Below are 22,155 nucleotides of genomic sequence, written 5' to 3' on the forward strand. Positions count from 1 at the left end.
CGCCAATTATGTTTGGGAGCCAAGTCGCACGACCGCGCAATTGTCAGTTAAAGCGACGCAGTGCCGAATCGCAAAAACTGGCCGGGTCCTTTAGCTGCCTAAAGGTCCGGGTCTTAAGTGGTTAAAGTTCATGTGTGTGTAACAAATCAGAATTCATCTTCAACTGATCTGAATACTGAAACAGACTCCTAACTGGTTGGTATGATTAACTGCATTTTTACACATCATTTTACAATATCCTATTGACCTTGAATGTATTTTATGTGTCAAGTGCAATAAAATATTCAAAAAAGTGTTGCACTTCAATCAAATCACAAATACAAAGTGCAAAACAAATGTCCATCAAAGTACCCTTGTGTAGACATCCAAAAGGTCTGAGACTGCTGTTGGGCACCACTATCTTGAATGTGATGTCAACAGTACCAGCAGACCCAGAGCTGCCACTGAAGTAACACTCTATAGTATCTCTCCCTCATCCAGCAGCTACATAAAAGGTTATGCAAGGTGGTGGGCAGGGGTTCTTACAGCCTATGTGACATTTATATGTTTAAAATTATTTTTCCAATTTATAAACTTTTAATGTAAAAAAAAAAAAAAACTATTTACAATTTAGTTTTTACATGTCTTTTTTTACATACAAGGATTGTGGTACAATATTCAAATAGCAATAACGCTAAAAATATCAATATATGAACAGGATGAGTACAAAACAATGTAAAAATGTAAAGTAGAGTAGAGCAACGAAAAAAACAATAAAGTATTACATCAAAAACATTAGAAAATTCCATCAGAAGGAAAAAACTAAGCTAGTTACTATTGGTTCATTTTTCAAGAGGAGTAAGAAGGAGATTAATCTAGGTATATATTAAAAACAGAAGAGATAATGGGGGTTGCAAAGTGCACTTGAAATTGCACTCAAAGTGAACTTGGAAGTGCAGTCGCTGTAGATCTGAGGGGGACATGCAAGGAAAATAAAAAACAGCATTTTAGCTTGCACATGATTGGATGATAAAATCAACAGAGCTTTCCCTCATTTCAGCTCTTCCCCTCAGATTTACAGCGACTGCACTTCCAAGTGCACTTTCAGTGCAATTCCAAGTGCACTTAGCACTTGTATTGCAAAGTAGATTTGCCTTTCGTAAATAACCCCCAATGTGTATATACAGTAAGTACCACACAATATTAAAAGAAAGGTAGAAAACAAAAAGTAGGAGTAAATAGAGAGAAAGGAGTAGAAAAAAGGGGGGAAGGGAATATGTGAGGGGGGGGGGGGGTTACAAGTGGTTATGCGATCCCAAATTAATAGAAATTATAATCAAGGCAAATTGGGTGACATGTTTTTTTCAACCATACCCTACTCTATCCAAAATTGAAAAAAATATATATATTCTTTAGGTTTATGTCCAATGTACAGTTCCAATGGGTATTTTGAAGCTGTGTGGAGAATGTAGAGCGGTTTTTGTTTATTATGCAGGGAATAATTTTTGAGCTGTGGATTATATTTTTAAAATATATATTAACAGAGAGAAGAAAGGATTTCTACTGTACTAGACTGTTTGATTTGGAGGTGCTAGGAGAACAGGAGAGCAGTTATTCTGATGACTTTTTTTTACCACAGTGTACAATTTGTGCCCATTGCCGTCTGCAAGCTACATGTGATTGTCATTTTGAATTGCTCAGAATGCTGTGATGAGCACTCTCTTGATACTTGTCATGTGTGATTGTCAGGGAACTAGTTACATTGTGCTCCTTCGTGTTGAGGAGGAGACAGATAAGTTCTCACTCATCCAGAAATAGCAGAGGCATTACTGAACAGTCTCTCCTATTCAGCTTTGTTTGGGATTTCACATTCCTGCTATGGATGAGTTGTTACAATGCAGGAAAACATTCATCTCAGATCATTCTCCCTTCTATCAGATGTTATACAAAGCAACGGTTGCTGAGGACGCCCCTCCCGGTCTCCTTATCCTCAAGATATCAGCCAAAGACCCTGACTTGGGTAATAATGCCCAGATTACATATGCACTTTATGGTCTTGGAGATGATCGGTTTCGATTGGATCCATACACAGGTAATTGTTACTGTTACTTGAAGAAAAAGTGTTGGACAAATACATACTTATAATAAGTACACAAAGGACAGTTCAGGGCAGAGTGATGGGATATCTTTAAAGTGATAATGAAAGCAATTTTTTTTTCTAAAATAAAAAAGAGGTTATACTTACCTGTGCTATGCAATGATATTGCATGGAGCAGTTGCTTATGTCCCCTTTGGCTGTCCCTGGCTGGCGCTGCCTGCTCCTTTTTTTTCCGAGGGCCTACTCAACAAGCTGTGTGCTAAAGGGGCACCTGTGCACGCACACTCCCGATCCGGGCTGTGTGCATCCAGGAAGAGAGGAGAGTGGTGCTGCAGCCAGGACAGCACTAGATAGATGAGAGGAGTAAGGTAAGTGTTTGATTTGGGGGGGAGGGGGGGCAGTTAGTTGGGCATTTTTTACATTAACACAGGGAATGCATTAAGGTAAAAAACATTTTGAGTTTAGAATCACTTTAATGCCTTTCCGCCAACCAACTTATAGTCACCTTTGCAGCACTCCTTCCTCAGTTGCAGTTGTCACAAAATACCCTGTGTAAGCTCCATGTCGTATGTTGTCAGAGCTTACACAGGTTTGATGATTTCACTTTGTCTTTCATGTGATAGTGTTAAGTTTGTCAATTGGCTACTCAGGTCTGAAGGGTGCACCATGGGAGGAGGTTCCCTATACTTGGGAGCGTGGCTGCATTGGAGCCCCTATTAATTTGCTGTCCATTTCCTATAGAGTTGTTAAAGGGATACTAAAGGTTTGTTTAAAAAAAAAAAACATGTCATACTTACCTCCACTGTTCAGTTTGTTTTGCACAAAGTGGCTCCAATCTTCCTCTTCTGGGGTCCCACGGTGGCTCTTGCGGCTCCTCCCCGCAAGAGCTATCCCCCTCTGGGAATCTCTCTTCCTAGGGGGTTACCTTGTGGGCACGCTCCTGTGTGATACACTCGGTGGCCATAGCCGCCAAGTGTATGACTTGGCCCTGCCCCCTGGCGCGCCGCGTCATCGATTTGATTGACAGTAGCAGGAGCCAATGGCTGCGCTGCTATCAATCATCCAATGAAGAACCAACAAGAGCTGGGGGAAAGCAACGCAGGATCGCTTCCACAGAGATTCTGGGCATAGGTAAGTAAAACGGGGGCTCGGGGGGCTGTATCTGCAAGGTGTTTTTTCACCTTAATGCATAGGATGCATTAAGGTGAAAAAACACGAAGGTTTACAACCCCTTTAAATTCTCAGCTAATCCAATAACGAGCATTTATGAATTCAGTGCATATTGTCAACTTTATTCCCACCAAAGACTAGAAATTATACAGATATTAATCAGCCCGCTTGTTTAACATGCTTGTGGTATGGAGATAAAGAAAAATCATTTATTTTAGATCTAGCCAAGTACTGTGCAGGTTCAATTGAAGCACGCACCAACCATTCATCACTGTTACCCAATTAATTTCTCTTGCCTAAAAATAAACCAACAGTGGAGATTTTGATGAGGGCTTGATTTATGTTCAAAATAGCTTACTGCAAATATCTGGCCTGAAGGTACATTTTCATTTGCAGGGGAAAGAGATGTTACCTGTGAAGTGTGGTAGAGATATTTCAATCCATATTTCTAACATTTTTTTAAGTGAGGTGTAAACTGAGCTGACACAGAAGAAATAATAATGAAGAAATACAAAACATGGTGCATATTCGAAGAGTGTTGCTTCTCACTTTATCAAATATATGTGTGGTTATACATTACAAAACTTTTTTTCTAGTGTTTAAAGCTCCAGTACAAATACAAGGGAGCTGTTTTGCCAACTAAAGAATTTGCATTTTTGTCTACCCAATTCTGAGATTTACACAGCTCTGCCCCACAGCACAAACCTGCACAACCTGATTTTTCTCTACTGCAGCTCAGTAATGCCTTGTACACATGGTCGGAATTTCCGATGGAAAAAGTCTGACGGAATTTTTTCATCGGATATTCCGTCCGTGTGTGTGCCCCATCGGAAATTCTAACGGAAAAAAACATTTCTATCGGAACTCAGACGGAGAAAAAACCATGCATGCTCAGAATCAAGTTGACGCATGCTCTGAAGCATTGAACTTAATTTTTCGTAGTGTTGTACATCACCGCGTTTTGGACAGTCGGAATTTGGTGTAACAGTGTGTATGCAAGACAGCTTGAGCGGAATTCCGTCACAAAAATCCGTCTGAGTTTATCCCGACGGAAATTCTGATCGTGTGTATGGGGCATAACATTCACAAGTCTTGTCCTTTACCACTGAAGAGCAGCTGAATGTCCATGTGCCTGCTTTTTCTTTTTTTTTTATTAGCATTGGTGACCTTCAGGTAAACATTTAAATTAGCAGTTAAGATACATAAAATAGTTCTGTTTTACCTATGAAAGGATTGTATTTCCGTATATCCAGCAATGAGATTTACACATCCCTACCAGAATGTACACTCATGCTGGTTACTTATTTTCTGTTAAGAAACATAGCTAGGGTGATCCCAGCATTTGATTAGACAGTGAAGAAGAAGCAGCAAGCCTATGACATTATCTCTCTGCTCTCCTGTCCGTCCCATCAACATGCTCTATACATGCGTATCTGTGCAGTGAGGTGGTTGCACCTGCTGTCAGAGGAAGGTTAGCAACAGGAGCTCAAATCGGCGCACGTACCTAGGAGTAGGACGTGTGGCTCTTGCTCCAGGCAGGTTTCTCGCCAGTCAGCACCCAGCATCCAGCATCACGGTGTCAAGGACCGTAAAACCACTTCAGATTCCGCAGTCTCCTGTCTTCCCCCAGTCATCTCAGCCCCCCCAGGGTTTCCCCCCTCTCCAAACAGCAGCCGACCGCAGCCACGGGGCTTCCCATGCACCATCTGTCAAGCCTGGCTGGTAGGACAGGCCGTGGCTGCGGCCTGCAGTGAACAAACTACCCCCTTCTTTCTCTGCTCCTTCATCCCCTCCTTCCGCCCGCAGGTACCGCAAGTCTGGAGGCACAGAGACCCAAGGTTTAGGCTCATCGAGGTAAGCCCGCCATCTCCCGATCGCCACAGCGATCCTGCCCATACTAAACCATAGGCAAGTTTCACTAGGAAACCCTCTCCCCTGAGCCCCCAAAGATTTCAGGAAGCTTACCCTCCCCCGGGTACTCAGCTTCCCCCCCATCCGCATCCGAGGACCTCTCTCCGGGCCGTGACTACACCGTTAAAGGATCGGCCGCATAACGTGGGACAAGCAGGCACCCCGTCATCAACTCTAACAGGTAAGGACCCAATACTTTGATCGCCACAGAAAGTTGATCCAGAGTTTACCCGATCGCCTCGAGGGATCAGGAAGGAATTTTTTCCCCCACCGTAGCTGATTGGCATTGCTCGGTGGCGGTTTTTCGCCTTCCTCTGGATCAACCGGGGGGCATTAGTTGGGGGTCCACTCCCTCGCCGCTCATCAGGGCCACCCGAATTGATCACCGTCATTTATCACCAGCGCGATCACCACAAACCATATTACGCCATCTTCGGCGCATCCGCCAAAATAGTTAATTTGCAATATTCTGCAAAAAACATTTGGGGTCTAGGGATAGCCACCTCAACTTTACCAGGCCTCATCAAAAATGCACTAAGGAAAGAGCAACTGTTAAGAACCGATCGACGATCAACAGTCAAAAATTGCACGCCAACACTTCTGGCAAAACATACATCATGCGCCTTGATCAACACAAGATCCGCAGTAAAGCACCGACAGGAAATCCACGATTTCATAATTCAACACGACATTGACTGCCTCTTCATCACAGAAAGCTGGCTAACATAGGACTGTAACACCATTCTAGGAGTACTGGTGCCAGAGAATTATCACATTCTAACAGAAAACAGAGTGGGGCAAAGAGGAGGTGGCCTAGCGGTGATCTACAAGACTAACCTCTCGGTCACTAAACCAGACCTACAGAACTCACTTCCATTCATGGAAACCCTCACCCTGCAACTGCAAACAAATCCCCAGGACACTGTTCACATACTACTCTGCTATAGACCACCTGGACCAAAAACGCAGCGCCTCACATCTTTAACAGAATTCATGTCCGACCTATACCTTAAACATCAAACATTTCCTGCTACTTGGGGACTTCAACCTTTGGGCAAACTCCTCACAGGACCCCGTCACTGACGCCTGCATTAACCACTTGGAAGGCTTAGGTCTGCAGCAACTGGTATGCGGGCTCACACATGTTTCAGGTCACACGCTCGATCTTATCTTCAGACAAGATTTGGAAATTAACACACTGGAAAATGAGCCCCTACCCTGGACAGATCACCATGCAATAAAATTCATAATCACTACAAACGCCCCCTTAAAAAAAACAATAAACCCGGTGACAACACACTGGACAAGATCTCAGAAGAAGCTCAACTCGGAACACTTCCTAACTACATTATACAACACAATAAAAATAATTGAACAACATCAAACAGAGACAGAAACACTCAACTCCATCAACAAGGCTCTACTACAGACAGCTGACATAGTAGCTCCGAAACGCAGAACGCGCATCCGGAAAAACAACTCTAGCTGGTTTAACGACGAGCTCACATTGTTGAAGCAAGAGCGTAGAAGAGCGGAAGCAGCCTGGAGAAGAAGCTCAACAGAGGAAAACCACATTATTTACAAGGTAATAACTAAGAAATATCACAAAGAAATGTTCAAATCCAAAAAAGATAATTTTTCTAATATCATCACAAAAGCCCTGAACCGCCCTCGCAAACTCTTTAATTTAGTCGCTCAGTCCATGAACCCAGCCTGCCTAGAGGCTCCGAATTGTGAATCACAAGAGTTTTGCAACGAATTATCAGATTATTTCATTAACAAAATTGAAAAAATCTGTGAAATTATTCAGCAAAATAGAACCTCCACCGACTCCCCTTTAAATCAAAAAGTTAATATCCACACAAATATGCCGCAATCAACTAAATTCACACTAAAGCCTATGTCCATCGACACCATCAAAAATATCATCAGTACTCTGCGAGACAGCACAGCGCCTAATGATATCATCCCCACCAAACTGTTGAAAGAATGTGCTGATATTGTGGCACCAGCTATCACGCATCTCATAAACCAATCATTCAAAGAAGGCATGGTACCGACCTTGCTGAAACAAGGCATAATCAAACGAATGAAAAAAAAACACCCTTGACCCCAAAGACAGAAACCATCGTCGACCCATAACAGGCCTAAACATCTTCTCCAAGGTAATGGAGAAAGCAGTTGTACAACAGCTACAACATCATTTAGACACCCACAAATTACCCGATCCGTTTCAATCGGGTTTCCGTCCTGGTCACGGAACAGAAACAGCACTTCTCAAAATATGGGATGATGCTCTCGAAGCAGCAGACGAAGGAGAATCTTGTCTTCTGGTACTGTTGGACCTTAGCGCAGCATTTGATACTGTAGACCACAAATTATTGCTGTCTCGCCTAGCTGAAGTAGCTAGAGTCTCAGACTCAGATTTACCCTGGTTCTCCTCCTTCTTGGAAAACCGATCTCAAATAGTGAAACTAGGTCCCTTTAGGCCGGGTACTCACGAGCAAACATGTATGGTGAAACCGGTCCGTCGGACCGTTTTCACCGTACATGCCTGCCAGAGGGCTTCTGTACGATGGTTGTACTAACCATCGTACAGAAGTCCGCGCGTAAACACTACGCGGGGCGTGTCCGCGTCGTCGACGCGGCGATGACGCGGCGATGTGGGCGGGCCTGCCATTTAAAGGCTTCCACGCATGCGTCGAAGTCATTCGACGCATGCGAGGGATGGCGGGCGCTCGGACATGTACGGTAGGTCTGTACTGACGACCGTACATGTCCGAGCGGGCAGGATTCCAGCGGACGGTTTTAAAACACGTCCAGGAATATTTGCCCGCTGGGAAAAGGCCCGGCGGGCAAATGTTTGCTGGAATTCGGCCCGCTCGCGCCTACACACGACCGAACATGTATGCTGAAACTGGCCCGCGGACCAGTTTCAGCATACATGTTTGGTCGTGTGTACGGGGCCTTACTTCTAAAAAAAGCACAGTGTTGTGCGGAGTCCCTCAGGGATCCCCCTTGTCGCTCGTACTATTCAATATCTATCTCCGCCCTCTTTTTGAAATCATCAGTAACGAGAAGTTACTCTACCACTCCTACGCGGATGATACCCAACTCTACTTTCGCATCAGCAACAAAAAGGACCATTATCTCGGACTAGAGATAGAAAATTGGATGACGAAGAGTTACCTTAAACTCAATGGCTCAAAAACAGAACTTCTTCTGCTCCATGCCAACCGAAAAAGACTTCCCACAACAACATGGACACCCCCGCCCATTCTGGGACAAACCATCATCCCTAGCACCAAAGTCAAAAGTCTCTGAGTCACTTTTGACACCCACATGACAATGGATGCACAAATAAGTTCAATAGTCAGCAGATCCCACCATCTGCTGCGCCTGCTACGTAGACTCATTCCCTTTATCCCGAAAGAAGACAGTCGTGGTGGGAACGATAATCAACTCCAGACTCAACTATGCAAACGCCCTTTACCTCAGACTCCCAAAGTACCAAATCGCTCATCTACAAGTCGTTCAAAATACGGCGGCACGAATTGTGACTGGGAAAAAACCCTGGCAATCAATCTCGCCCTCCCTGAGATCCCTTCACTGGTTGCCAGTAAAAGACCGAATTACATTTAAGGCACTTTGTCTGATGCATAAGTGTGTTCAAGGAAGTGCCCCCCGATATTTATGCAAAAAATTTAAATGCCACAACCCCTATCGCGTTCTCCGATCCACCAACCAAAAACTACTCCAGATACCCAAGGTCAGATACAAGTCCAAAGGAGAACGAAGATTTGCAGTCCAAGGACCTAGACTGTGGAATGCACTACCAACCAGCATCTGAATGGAGGTGAATCACCAGGCCTTCAGGAATAAACTCAAAACCCATCTATTCTGAAGGCAAAAATACAGTAAGGAATGGATACTAAGCACCCTGAGGCGATTCAGTTCGCATGTGCTGCACTATATAAGTTTCTCACTCACTCTATACTCTGTACGTGTATACAGCCCTCCTGATTAGCTTAGTGCTGCCCATCCCTCTTCTGTCTGCATATGTACACAGGATTACAAGAAGCTAATACCAAAAAAAATTCAAGAACGTACACTAGCTACATTAATGATTAATTTAATGACTTGTAATAAATACAGACTGCATCAATTGGTGTTTTAAATGTCATAAATTACATTTATTTTACTGTTTTTCTAAAAGTAATTGATTGTGTCTGTACACAGGAGAGTTAACAACACTAGCACATTTAGACAGAGAACAGAAGGCATCCTATAACTTGGTTGCAAAAGCTTTTGATGGAGGAGGACTTTCATGCCAATCGGATATTGCCCTGTCTCTGGAGGATATCAATGATAATGGACCAGTGTTCTCCATGAATCACTACTCTGTAACCGTGTATGACAACACAACTTTGAAGACCCCCGTGGCAGTGGTCATTGCTAGAGATCCTGATGAAGGTAGAGAAAAAAATATATTTTCTTGTTCAATATTTTTATTTGTTTTATGCAACTGAATATAACAGCTGAATTGCCCACAAAAGGGGATGCAGGATTGCACAAGATTATTAGCCTGTTTTCTAAAGAAGAACACAGTCAAACATAACCAGTTCAACATATTAGGACTCTGACATCATAGGGCATATCCAGTGGTCAGAGCAACCTAAGCCTTAAAAGCTTAGTTCATCTTTGTTCTTTTTTTTCTAAATTCCAGATTCCCTATGTACCAATATAGCATTAATGTACTTTTTGTTTTGCAAAAATAAAAAAGCTTTTCCATTTATTCTACACATGCTTACCTCACTGCCCTAATATTTTTTTGTGGACACTGCTCCATTACTTCTGCCTTACTTCCTGGACAGATTTTAGGTCATGACACAGGAAGGAGTTGACCAGCTGAGGGTAGATGATGCAAGGTGTGTGCTAATGAGGTCAGCTGGTCAACTCCAAAAAATAGTAAAAAAAATAACAAAAAACAATATTGTAAAAAAATTAAATAAAACAAGATTGAAAAAAAATAATAAATATAAAAAAACTACTGACACTGTCCATTGTCCTCCTGACACCATCAACTGCTCTATTGACTCTATCCACTGCTCTACTGACTGACACTATCCATTGTCCTACTGACACCAACCTCTGTCCTACTGACACGACCACTGCTCTACAGACGCCATTGAAACTGCTCTGTTGACACCATCCTTTGCCCTACTGCAGGCGTTACATACACTATCCTATTCTACCACTTTAACTAAGCACTAACCACTTATTCATCAACAATGTTATCATCTAATTTGTAAAAAAAAATATTCTATGCAAAATTCAATCTAACATACAATCTAGAAGAATTTGTTCTCCTTTTGAAAAATAATATTCCTATATTATACCATCCTAAAATAATAAAAAAAAATGTGTATTCCCATAAAATGTACATGTAATAATGCCATCACGAGTCGCTAAATCTTCATACCAATAATCAAAATTTTTATTTTTATATACATCAAATTTACAAGAATTTCATTATACCATTAATTGTGTGGTCCCCTTATCACCCAGCCCCCCCAATAGAAAAATGCCTAAAAAAAAAATATGTACCAAAAGCTGAACCATTACACTGATAGTGTCACTATAAAGCTTATTTAAAACCATAAAGCCCTGTACACATGATCGGTTTGTCTGATGAAAATGGACCAATTGACCGTTTTCAACGGACAAACCGATCATGTGTGGACCCCATCGGTGAAAAAAATAGAACATGTTTTAAAATTTTCCTATGGATAAAAAACCGATAGAAAAAAATGATCGTCTGTGTGGAAGTCCATCGGTCAAAAATCTACGCATGCTCAGAATCAAGTCGACGCATGCTCGGAAGCATGGAACTTAATTTTTCTCAGCATGTCGTAGTGTTTTACGTAACCGCGTTTGGACACGGTCAAATTTTTGACCGAGGGGGGTGTAGGCAAGACTGATGAAAGTCAGCTTCATCGGATATCCGACGAAAAAATCCATCGGATTAGAATCCATGAGATATCTGATCATGTGTACAGGGCTTAAGAATTATTCTTAATCCAGCCTTTTCCAGACTATCCAAGCACTAACCAGGCTCGATCCTGCCTAGCCTCCGATATAGTATCCGCTAAGTAGATCCATTTTGTTTAATTTTCTTTTTTAATATCTCTTTTTATAGTGATTACATAGTAGGTCTGGCTGCTTGCAAATTTTTGTAATTTGTTTACTTGTAATAAACAGTTTAATTGGAGCAAGGATTACTATTAGATAGTCTTGCAAAAATGAAATATTAAAATAGTTTTTAATCCATTTAGGTTTTATTTTTTTAAACTCAATTGTTCAATTTTCTGTTTAGGTTTAAATTCTGAGGTGCTATATTCCCTCTCAAACTCTGCCAATGGACTTTTCTCAGTTGACGAAACCACAGGTGTAGCACGACTAGAGAAACCTCTAGAAGGCATGGAAGATGAAGTGATTGAGTTAACCGTCTGTGCCACAGATCGCGGCTTTCCCCATCCACTTTCCACATGCACACCCATTACAGTGTCTGTGGTATCCCTCAGTTACTACCGATCTGTGTTTGGAAACCCAGAAAACATCATACAGGTGCCAGAAGACCAGCCGGTTGGTTCAGAGCTTCTAAATCTAGCAAAACTGACACAGGACATTGAGAGCAATTTGAAAATTGAGTATGAAGTCTTGAATGGGAATGAAAATGGCATATTCCGTCTGACAGATACAGGTATGGTACCCTTACATTTAAAGAAAATAAATTGCAGAGAAGTGAATGATTAAAAAAGCTGCAACCTAAGATGATAAGTTAGTATTGGATAGCTGATAGCAAATGTATTACATGTTTCTAATATTACATGGATACTCCAATGGGGAGCTACCCCCACCAGAATTTACAGTTTAAATTCTGTGTCATATAACAGTGTCCCCCCCCCCCCTATATAATTTCTGTAGTGTAAAATAAGCAATTTGACAGACATCTAAAACCAGCAGTTCATCAGTTTGAAACACTAACTACTACAGGAGGATCTTGTCATTTGAGTATGGGAGATATAGTAAGTGGTAAATAATCCACAAAGGCTAACATATAACTGGAATATCTAAGTAAGTATCCAAGTCCCCATGCATAAGTGCTTTTCAAGGTTCTATTAGTAATCAAAACTTTTTTTTCCAGACATTTACAACCTGTATGATTCTTTCACCTGTTCAGATATAATGGGAATTGGGAAAGCTATTTTAACCTTTAGTAGCCACCATTATAGAAAACTATATATGCTTTGCTGTTTTGATAAAAGGAAAATGAGGGTCTAAGGATGTAAATACTAACTCACACAAACAGGGCCGTTTGAAGGAATTTGGGGAATTTGGGTGCACTTCCTGTGAGTCCGGCCGGGAACAGGAAACTGAATCTCCTGTTCTGCGCGGCCGACCGAACTGCAGGAGGAAGCAGCGGTGCGGCAAGGGCCCGTCCTGCTGAGGCCCCTGGCCAGCTTGGGGCCCCAAGCAGTTATTTGGTTTGCCTGTTGGGTTCCGACGGGCCTGCACACAAATACATTCAACTGGAAACATAACACTAGGACCCTTTAAAACTGTAAGCTTGCTTGGGTTCTTGGCATGTCTTAGGACAATGCATTGGAGCACATAGTGAGCAGTAGACTAGAAAAAAGGCTCAGGATCAAAAGCAGCAGAAAAAGGTGCTGATTTTAATACATATGAAGGGAATAGGTGGCTAGTCACTGACCATTCCAATAGACACCATATCCATAGCTGACCATCTGAGGACCGCCCTGTAGACAAGAGACTGTTCTATAAGCATCGGTCATTTGAACATCACTCAAAAAGTTATTTGCACATCCACTGATTATTGTATGGTGGATCATCACAACCAATGACATTTTTGTATTTACCTTGAAATATAATTTTTAAGTTGTTTAGATTTTAAATGCAATTTAATATGAATAATATATCTTGTTTTGTTTTCATTTCAGGCATATTATACTTGAATGGAAAGTTGGACTTTGAATCCCAACGTCAATACTACCTCTCAATAGAAGGAACTAGAGGGAGCTCTCCTCCTCTAAGTGATGTGACGGTTGTTGTGATAAATGTCACTGATATTAATGATCACAAGCCTGTCTTCAGCCAGGAGGAATACCAAGAAGAAATCCCAGAGAATGCAGTGGTGGGAGATCTGGTTGTGATGGTGAGGAACCAGAAATGGGGAAAAAATCTAAATCCTATTGGTTATAGAACAGAACCAGTAAAACATGACCTTTATTTAGGAACATTTTTCTCCCTACTTCAGTGGCAGCTGGTGCTAAATATTTGGGGGAGGGGAAACAAACCCCTCCAGGTCCGCACGCACCAGAGCTGTCACAGCTCCCCTGATACCCGGTGGCTTCCGTGTTAACCTGGTCTTCTTTCTGGGTTCCAAATCTTCAGCCTCCTGATTGGTGGGGACGAGAGGTCGGAACCTGGAAGTGATGCAATGGCTTATATTGATTCACTAAAATCAAAAGTGGGAGGGTTTGGGCGCAGTGCTCTGCGACCTAAGGATAACCTAAGACAAGCCAATTAGAGCCACAGGCTTAAATCACATGCTTGTCAAAAATTTACCGACCTAATTGACACCCATTAGTCTGGCGCCCCGCACAGTGCACACGCATAGAACGAATTATTTTTAAATAAATTATAATATGACTAACATTTTTTAACTTTAAGATGTTAAAGAATGTTATTTTATTATCATTTGTTTAAAAATAAACCGTTCTATGATTAACTTTCCTATTTGGCAAACTAACTTAGGGAACATTTTGGGGGGAGGCGCCCCTGCACCCCTTATGGACCAGGCGCCACTGCCCCACTATCTATATTTCTTTACTTATGTGTATGACTAGATGTAAAAATAGAAGTGAAGAAGAAACATCAGTTTACTCTTAAGATGGCCATACATGGTATATCTGGCTGCAAGTGGGATGTTCTGTAGCATATTTAACTAATGACAGCAACAATGGAGCTCAATGACACCAGTAAACTGGCCCTTTGGTTAGAAAGTTTGGAGACCCCTGTACTAGCTGTGTAGCTATGTGTTTCTGTTCTTTCCACTATGTAGCTGTCAGTTTTTCACAAGCTTTGTAGTGTCTATACCTACTCTTACTAACATTTGATATTTCTGTGTTTCACCTCTGTAGATCTCAGCCATTGACTTAGATGGACCAAAGAACAATAAAGTCACTTTAAAAATTGTGAAAGGAGATCCCCATGGTCACTTCTCAATACATCCTGAGCGGGGAGATCTCAGAGTTCTGAGTCGACTTGACCGAGAGCAGGTGAGGTCTTCTCCAGATCCAGCTTGGTCCAGATTCTGTTTTTAATAACTTCCAACCACAATATCTTTGTAATCCTTCATAAGACATGCCTGTGTCTGTTTTGAGCATTATTTTTAGAAGCTGGTTTGCAATGTTATGCAACATTTTGTCTTTGAAGAATCTTTTGTTCTGCTTAATTTATTCTTAGCATGCAGTGCTAGATGTACATAGCACATTCCACCACAATAAAGCATACTATTCCAGAAAAAAGCAGCCTGAAGGTTATTGTGGGGCATCTTGTGTCTGGATGTCTTGGATTTGAAGTCAACAGATTACAATCATTAAAACTGTTGGAAATGTGGGGCAGAATTTACTAATCATATTCAGATTAAGATAAATTCTGGACAGGTATAAAAGCCATGCATTAATGCAGCTCTGCGTTCATTATTAAATACTTTAATGCATTTGGTAGATTATTTGAGCACATAAATATGAGTTGCTATCAGTTTCCTTTTGTTGTTTTTCACATATCTCTAATGGGATGTCTTTCATTTTTAACAGAAAGCCAAATATTCTCTCGTGGTTCGCGCAAATGACAATGGTGTCCAAGCACTCTACAATGAGGTGACAGTTCAGATCCACTTACTAGATGTCAATGATAACCCTCCTGTGTTTTTACAGTCCAACTACAGCCTTGTGCTTCAGGTATGGTGATTATTTGGCATATTGAAAAATACAATGCAAAGATAGATGAAAATATAATAACTGTTTTTGCCAACAGCAATCAAAATAATTTTTGCTTACCTAAGTCAGATTGGTATAAGTTAAATTCTGATTTTGTAGTATGGGTTACTGCCCATTAAACAATCATACTTCTGAATTTGACCTTTTGAGTATCAATATTATTATTATTATTATTATTATTATTATACAGGATTTATATAGCGCCAACAGTTTGCGAAGGCGCTTTACATCAGGGAAGGGATCAGAGGGCCCTGCTCATTAGCGCTTACAATCTAGAAATATGCTTTTGTTATTTGCGGACACTCGCCAGACTCAACCCATAATCTTATCTTATCCACAGGACAATTCCCCAGCTGGTACTAGTGTGTTGACACTTATTGCAACAGATAAGGATTCTTCCAAAAATGGACCACCATTTAATTTTCAGATCATGGAAGGAAATGAAGACAATGTGTTCCAGATCAGTCCAGATGGTGTCCTCTCTACTACAGCTGTCCTCAGCAGAGGTTCCAAAGAGAAGCATGTCTTGAAAATAAAGGTGAGATGTAATTAGAAGTATTCTAAGGGGATGAAACTAGAAAAACATTAAAGGTGGTAGAAAAAGGACCAACTCACGTATGACAGCATGTGGTTGCCATCATCCCATAGTACTAGAAATTATTCGAATATACCTCATGGAGTGAGATTGTGTGGGCAACACAAAAAAAAAGGTTTCAAAATGTATAAAAAATTATATCAATTTATTACAAAAATAGATTCAACATATACAAAAATGTCTCAAAAATTACATGAATGTACATTATACAAATCATAAATGATGCAAATACTGTCCGGCATACGGTACCATCACCAAATTTGGGAGGTAAGTTGTAGCTGAAAGCAGACGCGTTTCGAATGCTACGCATTCTTCATCATGGCATAAACAAGTATTACATCTGAAGTAGATCAAAAAATAATGTAATTATTAAATACATTCACAATGTAACATTGTACTTTCTTCATTTAAATACAGAAACAGCACATATAGTAATATACCTTCTTCATCAAACAAAGAAAAAGCACATATATTAGTGAAAAAAAATCTCACCTATTGTTTAAAAATTCCGCGCCCAAGGGTGTGGACCAAAAAGCCCCTCGATGTCCTGGGACCCAGATGTCTCCTATTGCAGGCTGCACCATACAGAGAAGTCCCTATTTAGTTTCACTCATAGAGTGGATAGAACCAATTGGTTCAATTTGAGTGGCATTGAAAATCCTATATAAAGGAGATAGAATAAGGAAAAAGGAAAATGCCCCCCCAGGGGAAGAGGAGAGAGAAACATAAAGTTCTCATCAGTTTGTATAAAGATATGCCAGTGTTAAGCATCAATTCATCGGTTGGAAATTGTATTCCAAGCAGTTCATGAAACTTACCACCAGTAAGTGGGAATCCTGTGTCCAAAATCCAGCTAAATCCAGGTAAATCCTGAAAAGGGTTTCTGGTTTCCCCAGGCAAATTCCCCTTGGGGGTAAAAAATAGCTCCTTGCTCTCCTGAATATGGAGAGGGAATGACACCACATATCCCTCTTGGCCCTCCTTAAGTACCTACCTTGACTCTGTTCAGGTGATGTGTTCCTCCCCTCAATCGCCGCACTGATTATACTGTACCAGCCTATGGTTGTTTGTAAGCTGGCCATGTGTGGCTCCATCTTACTTCAAAGAGTGCCGCTCCTGAGAGGCGAATTAAAGCGCCGTCATTGATTCTCCATGCGTCGGCGTCACTTCCGTGACCGGAAGTGCCGCCGCGGCCATCTTGCTAATGGATTCGATTAGAACAGTACCTCTTAAACCCAGGCGATTTCGTTATAATCCAAGCCTGGGCTTGGCCCGTTTTTGTCATTTATTTCAAGCAGTGATTAATGTCACTGCTTAAGTTTTCTACCTCCCCACCACTTTCTCAACTCCACCGCTTTGACCAGGCTGTTCTCCCTGCGGGAGATACATGCCAGTTTTCCAATACAAGCCTGGGCCCTTTTCAAAAATGGCCGCCGGGGAACTTCCGGTTCCGGTTGGGATGTCTCGAGACGTCTCATCCATAACCATCCAATAAAATGGCCGCGGCAGCACTTCCGGTGGCGGAAGTGACGTAGATCGATGGGCAATCAAATCCATTAGCAAGATGGCCGCGGCGGCACTTCCGGTCACGGAAGTGACGCTGACGCATGGAGAATCAATGACGGCGCTTTAATGCGCCTCTTAGGAGCGGCACTCTTTGAAGTAAGATGGAGCCACACATGGCCAGCTTACAAACAACCATAGGCTGGTACAGTATAATCAGTGCGGCGATTGAGGGGAGGAACACATCACCTGAACAGAGTCAAGGTAGGTACTTAAGGAGGGCCAAGGTGATATGTGGTGTCATTCCCTCTCCATATTCAGGAGAGCAAGGAGCTATTTTTTACCCCCAAGGGGAATTTGCCTGGGGAAACCAGAAACCCTTTTCAGGATTTACCTGGATTTAGCTGGATTTTGGACACAGGATTCCCACTTACTGGTGGTAAGTTTCATGAACTGCTTGGAATACAATTTCCAACCGATGAATTGATGCTTAACACTGGCAAATCTTTATACAAACTGATGAGAACTTTATGTTTCTCTCTCCTCTTCCCCTGGGGGGGCATTTTCCTTTTTCCTTATTCTATCTCCTTTATATAGGATTTTCAACGCCACTCAAATTGAACCAATTGGTTCTATCCACTCTATGAGTGAAACTAAATAGGGACTTCTCTGTATGGTGCAGCCTGCAATAGGAGACATCTGGGTCCCAGGACATCGAGGGGCTTTTTGGTCCACACCCTTGGGCGCAGAATTTTTAAACAATAGGTGAGAATTTTTTTCACTAATATATGTGCTTTTTCTTTGTTTGATGAAGAAGGTATATTACTATATGTGCTGTTTCTGTATTTAAATGAAGAAAGTACAATGTTACATTGTGAATGTATTTAATAATTACATTATTTTTTGATCTACTTCAGATGTAATACTTGTTTATGCCATGATGAAGAATGCGTAGCATTCGAAACGCGTCGGCTTTCAGCTACAACTTACCTCCCAAATTTGGTGATGGTACCGTATGCCGGACAGTATTTGCATCATTTATGATTTGTATAATGTACATTCATGTAATTTTTGAGACATTTTTGTATATGTTGAATCTATTTTTGTAATAAATTGATATAATTTTTTATACATTTTGAAACCTTTTTTTTGTGTTGCCCACACAATCCCACTCCATGAGGTATATTCTAATAACATTAAAGGTGGTAATCTATGGAAACCTAGCCAATAATGACAAAATCAACTTTGCAGCCTCCCTTTGTAATGAGTCCCCAATGGCCAGACCTGTATCATGTGAAAACAATAATTAACACTGGAACAGCAGTTTGACAGAGGTATCTAAACTATCAGTTCTTTAAGTATCTTTAGTGCTTTCACTTTATTTGTATGGTAAAGCAGATCTTGCACTAAAAACATTGTTTGCTTTACTTGCTTACTGCACTAAGAGTTGGGAAAAAGTCCAAGTAGGGAGCTGAAATTCATTTAGGGGTCATTGATAAATAATCTTGTCTGATACCTTTGTGTGTGGTGAAAGCTTTGTGCTTTTGATTATTGTGTGTCAGTTGTTAGGCCTCTAAACACAATATTCCCAACATGCACGTTCCAGTGAAATGGCTGTGGATGTAAGTGGGTGCTGCAGTGACCACCAGCTGGAAAACGCTGACATTCAAAGCAGGAAATATGTCACCAGCACACCAAGGATCTCCAGAACGGGTTCAATGCTTTATTCTGTGATAACATCATAGTTGCAGAAGCAACATTTCAGAGCCTCACAGGGGTCCTTCATCAGGCATGTGTTATTAGTCCCCTTTCACCAGGCATGTGTTGTTAGGCCCCTTTCACACTGATTAAGTGTGGTTTGTCTAGTAATGCAGTATTGTAGTGTACTCATTGGTCTGGTGCACATTAGCAGCGCTTCCCATAAAGTTCTATTATGTCCCATTGTTTTGGTGCGCTGTCTATAAGAGCACCAAAACTCACGCATGCAGTCAAACCACACTGCTTCAGTGTGAAGGGACCTTAAAGGCTAAGTTCACCTTTGTAAAAACCACAATAAACGCACATATTTTCGCAGGCAAAAAAATTTGCATTTATTTTTTTCTCAGGAATCTGCAGAGCATTGTACCTGCAATCAGTCAATCAAAGGTGCAATGTCAGGCTTCTGCATATATTTCATACAGGTCTCTTCCCATACCACTGTCAATTGACTGCAAAGGAGCTGATTAGTGCCTCATAGTCTATTGAAAACACCTGCACAGCTGGGCTGATTTTAAATGTGACGGGGAGAGAAACCCCCCACCACTGTCACAGGAGTAGGGGGTTTAGGGGGTGAGGTAGAGGATGCTGGAACATGTTGCATGTTCCATCCTAAAGATGGATGTAGTATGTTCTAAAGGGTGAACCTATCCTTTGAGCTTTGAATAAAGGCTCCCAGATGTCCAAAAATTATTGAAGCTGAGTGTCAGTTTTTAAAAAGGCAACCATCCATTCCGTGTAGAGTACATAGGTCCACTCTTGAATAATGAGAAGGAATGAGGGTCAGGGTAGGTCTAGTAATGCACAATGGTCTTTTTTTGCTACTAGAGAGATACTGGTAACCCTTGGAAATTCTAACTCCAGGGATGTCTATGAGATAACGGCAACTTAACTAGATGTGAGGTAATATATCACTATACTGTAATCAAGGATTGTATGATCCCAGGGCAAGTCTAGAGCAAGTGATATAAATAGGCATCCAAATGCCCACATTTAAGGCAACAGGACAAAAGGCTTAGGTCTTTGAAATATTCTCAGTCTGGGGATATGTAATGAGTGTAGTTTCATGATGCATCGCTGCCTTAATCGTTCCCAGAAAAGTCATAGAGAGTTTCAAAGTTCATTAGCCTATAACTGGGGGAAAGTTTGGATTGATTTATTGAGTCCGGTTGCCATGGAGAAGTTATCCAGGGTTGGCGATAAAATTTTATGGACGGAAAACCGCCTTTTTATCCAGATGGTGATAGTTAGGAATGGTGTCCAAAGAGTTTTTCCAATCCTTTTAAGAGATTTTTTTAATAGTACAGTAGTGATAATATAGAGTTTCACCTTCAAGAAGATAAATGGATTATTAGTCAAGAAGGGGAGAGTATCGCCTCTGTTAAACTATAAAAGTAGATCAAATGTGCCAGCATCCCGGTAAGTATGAAAGAGATTTTTTTAATAGTACAGTAGTGATAATATAGAGTTTCACCTTCAAGAAGATAAATGGACTATTAGATAAATAAACAAACTTTTCTAGTGCCTCAGTCAAGGTTAATGGTTGTTTGGTAGCAGTGCCAGTAATAATGAAAGATTTGATATAAAAAAAATTATGTAAAAAGTAATGAAAATATATATTTGGCAAAAATACCAACACTAACTATTCTTTTCTGTTGGCTTAGGTTTCTGACAATGGCATACCACACCTTTCATCTTCCACTTTTGTCAGCATCCAGGTCATTGACCAAAGCCGCCACTCTCCTACAGTGCTGCCACTGGAAATATTTATCACTACCAGTGAGCCATCATTTCACGGCACCGTGTTGGGCAAACTGCATGCCACGGACCAAGATCCTCATGACACATTGATGTACAGGTTGGCTGAAGAGGAGCTTAGAAAAGGTCTATTTTCTGTTGGAATTACTGATGGCAAGGTCATTGCGCTTGAAAGTCTTCAACAAGGTCAATATTTTTTCAACGTCACAGTCAGTGATGGCTCATTTACCGCCATGGCACCTGTTCATATCTCTGTCTGGTGTTTTAGCGACGAGGCTCTCCAGCAATCATTGGTTCTTCGATTCAAGAGCTTATCTCCAGAGGACTTTATAGGAGACCATTGGCGCAATTTTCAGAGGTTTCTTGGAAACCTGCTTTCAGTAGACCGACAGCAGATTCAGATGGCCAGTCTTCAAAAAGATGAAACATCATCGTCTTTGGATCTTGTCTTAGTGACTGGGATGATCTCTAGCTCACTCAGTAAACCACAGGCTTTGGCTGAAAAAATCAGTGAGGTGAAAAGTGAGCTGGACCAGTCCACGGGTTTACATATTGAGAGGATATTTCACTTGCCCTGCAACGGTTTACAGTGCAAAAAACGGACATGTCAGGAAATAATCAAGCTGGACCCATCAGTATTATCTTCACACAGCACTGCCAGGCTCAGTGTTATTACTCCACAGCACACGCTTCAACAAATCTGCACATGCAATAGTAAGTTCATTTAAGTGTTTGACATTCTGCCCCTCACAAGATAGGGTAGAAATTGGCTAGAAATGGGTAGAACAGGAAGGGGCTAGCAACCCTCTCAGGTTGTGGTTGCTGTCTGTGTGGGTTTGGGTACTCTTTATGAAACCTGGTGACCATCAACAGTTTAAATCATAAAGTGATGGAAAATCCAAAATTTTAAGTTGCCACTGGAAAAAGAATAGAGAGGAGATCTTTCAATAGTGACTCTTGTGCTAGTGACAAATGCCTAATAGTCTACTTAAAAGGATATCTAAAGAACATCATTCCCACATTAAAAATATTTATTTTTACTTCCTGTTGTGTCTGCAAGTCAGAAAGTAAAGAAAGGTAAATCATCTAAATGAGACACAGATGGAAAAAAAATCTTTCAGTTGTTTTAACCCTTTACTATCCTATCCAAAACATGGCCTTAGATATACTTTAAAGGTTGTTAAGAGCAGTAAGAAAGTAATGTGTGTGTGCAGTCTATAGCTTCCAGCTTCTACTAGTCACTAGTTTTTTAAAAAAAATCTTTTATAAGAAAAAAAGAAAACCCCTCCACAGGTTCTTCA

General features: G+C 41.2%; 1 protein-coding gene across 1 annotated transcript in view; it reads left to right on the plus strand.

Annotated features, from left to right (window-relative positions):
• The window catches only part of FAT2 (FAT atypical cadherin 2), a 180,860-nt gene that overhangs the window by 133,190 nt on the left and 25,515 nt on the right, over positions 1–22,155 (plus strand). The window contains exons 12-19 of the mRNA XM_040345126.1: positions 1,918–2,071; positions 9,398–9,631; positions 11,535–11,921; positions 13,180–13,394; positions 14,383–14,520; positions 15,061–15,204; positions 15,584–15,781; positions 20,761–21,568. Of these exons, the coding sequence (XP_040201060.1) occupies positions 1,918–2,071; positions 9,398–9,631; positions 11,535–11,921; positions 13,180–13,394; positions 14,383–14,520; positions 15,061–15,204; positions 15,584–15,781; positions 20,761–21,568 (2,278 nt within the window). The remainder of the gene's footprint in view (positions 1–1,917; positions 2,072–9,397; positions 9,632–11,534; positions 11,922–13,179; positions 13,395–14,382; positions 14,521–15,060; positions 15,205–15,583; positions 15,782–20,760; positions 21,569–22,155) is intronic.

This window comes from Rana temporaria, chromosome 3, assembly GCF_905171775.1.
Source record: "Rana temporaria chromosome 3, aRanTem1.1, whole genome shotgun sequence".
Taxonomy (NCBI): Eukaryota; Metazoa; Chordata; class Amphibia; order Anura; family Ranidae; genus Rana; species Rana temporaria.